This window comes from Gavialis gangeticus, unplaced genomic scaffold (assembly GCF_001723915.1).
Source record: "Gavialis gangeticus isolate Ggan-Ray unplaced genomic scaffold, GavGan_comp1, whole genome shotgun sequence".
Classification (NCBI taxonomy): domain Eukaryota; kingdom Metazoa; phylum Chordata; order Crocodylia; family Gavialidae; genus Gavialis; species Gavialis gangeticus.
Window position 1 is genome coordinate 165,434,021 of NW_017728992.1, and position 3,269 is coordinate 165,437,289.

The window sequence follows — 3,269 nt, forward strand, 5'->3', positions numbered from 1 at the left end:
AAACCAGTTTCTGATCAGTTAAACCGGTTTTGTGTAATGTCTGTTCCTAGTCTTTGAGTTTCAGTCTCCTTTAGCATGAAGCACCCAAAACCACTGATCACTTGAAAATCTTGACCAGGCTGTCAGAGATTCTGCAGCTGGCTGGTTTTTATTTATGAGAGGCTGATCCAGTATTCTGGAAACTTTTAATGATAAGACATTGTCATTTCTGTTATTTTCAAATTTTTGTTGGGCAGCAACACTCTTAAGAGAATATTGAACTTATCCCTCACTTTTGTTTCTCAAGATCTGTCTCCCTCCCTCCCTCCATCTTTTCCTCTCCCTTTCTATTTTGTCCATTTTCCTAACTGGCCAATGAACCCCAATGCTGTTTACTTCTTCTTTAAAAATCTAAACAGTGTATTTTTTGAAGTTTTTTAGAATTAGTATCAGATAATTTAAACTAAAGTTTTAAGGTATAACAAACCAACAAGATTTTAACACCAACCTACACTGTGGTACTGTGTTCTGTTACTTCACACAGAGAGATTTTTTACAAATTTATTGGAAAAGTGAGCAAGAGTAGACCAAATTAATCTGGTTCAGGTGCTCATCTTTTTAATAATCGTATCCCCCATGGAAAGCTCCATTATTCAAAAGTCCTATTATCTAGGTAGTTGAAAAAACATGGCCTTCAAAAGCATCTGAAACATATTAATAAAAAAGTATTCTCACAAATAACAGCAGAATTAGATTAGATGCCATTTCAGATAGAACGGAAAATTCTTTGTAATATTTATGTGAAAGCAATTTAGAACATTTTAAAGTATTCTTTGCCAGAAATCAAGGATATTATAATAAATGTTTCTTCCCCTCACAGATTTTGTATTGAATAAATACGAAGGGTTCCCTATATCCCCATGGAAGGTTTGTCAACCTATTCAGTTAGGAGGAAGCAATAATTTTGCCATGGACTTATATGAAATAATTCATGAAATCTAATATGACATAACTGAAAATGTTAACATTCTTGAAAGCACAAAAAATAGCTAAATATTTTCTGAATATTACAATAACAATGCCCACTACCATAAGTGTTGTAGGACGGGCTACCCGAAGATCTTGGCACAACTTTCTCAACAACCCTTCCATGTCAACATATGGGCTAGGTACTAGTAACCGCTGATATCCACTGACTTGCTTAAATTAGTACATGGGCAATAGAATGTGGCTTGCCGTATGCACTCCACACTGACTTGAAGAACTCAGTCCCCAAAAGTCCCACCCCATCCGTCAAGACTAGTGTTCTTCCTGCATTTCAGGAATCTGTTTTTCTCTGATGCCCCTGTATCCCATGCCTCTTTTAGCTGTATCTTAAATGAAACTTAGCCTTTTCTGTTGTAATTAACTAAAATTTGTTTATCACCTCAAATTTATTTTTTGTGTATTATGCTTTTGCTAGAGAGGCAGCCTGTACACTGTAAGTTATAAAAAACAAGCATATGGAAAATGCTCTAATAAGCAGTAATTCTTGAAAAAAGATATTTAATTTAACTAGCATACTGTAGTTTAGTTTTGTCACTTGTAAGGTTTTTTTGTTCCACATTTCACTGGTTTTACATTTATCTAAATTAATATGATTTTGGCTTACAGAGAGAGAGAGAGGGAGAGCTGAGGAATAAATGTATTTCTAATTAAAATTTCATGTTGATTTAAAATGCTTGCATATGAATTATCACGCCTGGCTTTCAGAATCTAGTGTGTGTGCTGTCAAATTATTTGATAGGGATTCACTGCATTTTCTTTTTCTTGTGACAGAAGATTCCCTAAGGCCATATAGAGCCCTTGATATGCATTCATAATCTATGTTGACATAAGTCGGTAGGAATTATCTGCACAAACTAAAGGCTATATAGTGCTTCCAGTATCTTTTATTTTTCATTGTACTCCAGCTCTAGGGCAAGTTATAAATCACTATTATTAAACTTGCTGAACGATAGAGAGTTGCAAGACTCGATTATGCAAAGAAAGGTTTAATGTAGTTACTAAATTATACCTAAAACATTTAAATTTCTTTCTTGAATCACTTAACTGTATACTGTATATACATTGCATAAAGAATATAGCACAATCAAATGTTTGGCTTTCCCTTACGTGTCAACCTATTCAAAAGAATGACAGGCTAACTGCATCTGACACCTGTCTTGCTATCTTTTCTATAGATTTTGTTAAGGAGTCTCAAAGTGTGCAAGTACTCATGGGTTCCCTGCAATAAGCCTGTAATAAGGGTGCAAAAATGTACACAGTAATATGCAGGGGATATGCCTCTGAGTAGAGTATTTAATTGGTTGGTTGACGTAAAAATGTAAAAGAATTTAAAGGCATTTGGTGGATTTTAATTCATTTTTCTTTTTTAATGTATGATTTATATTACATTTTTTTCATTCCCCCACCCCTTTTTTTTTTTGGTTTACATGTTGCTTTCATTCATTTGTAGAAGAAAAGAAAGCAGATCCAGAGAATGGGGATGCAGGTAGGGCAGCTTATTCAAAATATCTTGGTCTTTATGCCATTTGTGTTGAGCTATGGTATTACGCAATGTGTCTGAGTCCTTTAGTCAGTATAAAATATTAGTGCATTTTGAGGAATGTGGTATTCATATTAGAAAACAGATGCTGCAAAACCATTTTGGGTTTTATGAAAAAAATAACCTTAGTTTGACTTCAGTAGCCAAAGTCACACATTTTTCACTCCAATTTGAATGACTTACCTTCTTCCATATATCTGACTCTGTGAAGAGTTGCACTTAGAATAAAATTCATCACTAATTAGACCCTCTTAAAAAAGACAAAATATTTAATTTTCCCTAAGTAATAATAAAAAAGTTGAGTAACTCATTAAAATGGTTGCATCGTGAATTCAAGAATAATGTAAATATAAACTAGGAAATGATTGGCTACATTTTTAATTGTATTGCAGCAGTGATTCTGGTGCCCAGTGTGAACCAGTTTAGCCCAGTACAAGTTAGAGCCAAGCACTCCTCTGAACTATGATGAGGTACAGTACTACATTCTGGTGCTACTCAATTTTAGTGGTGGCACTCCAGCCACACCACCTTTCCATGGGGACACTGTCAGGATTGGGAGCGGATAAGAACAAGCCAGTTACGGTGGTTCTTCACTATCCAAAAAGTCTCCTGTGCCCAAGTTAACTTCAAGTAGTTAAGTAAACCAACTTTCAGCAGCTTTTGTGTAGTAAAACAGCCTTTAACACAGGCAAAGCTTGGATAT

At 34.8% G+C, this 3,269-nt stretch overlaps 1 protein-coding gene across 1 annotated transcript in view; it reads left to right on the plus strand.

The window, feature by feature from the left end:
- RIMS2 (regulating synaptic membrane exocytosis 2) overlaps positions 1 to 3,269 on the plus strand; it is a 1,108,253-nt gene that overhangs the window by 842,180 nt on the left and 262,804 nt on the right. Inside the window, exon 25 of the mRNA XM_019528053.1 lies at positions 2,477 to 2,512. Within this exon, the coding sequence (XP_019383598.1) occupies positions 2,477 to 2,512 (36 nt within the window). The remainder of the gene's footprint in view (positions 1 to 2,476; positions 2,513 to 3,269) is intronic.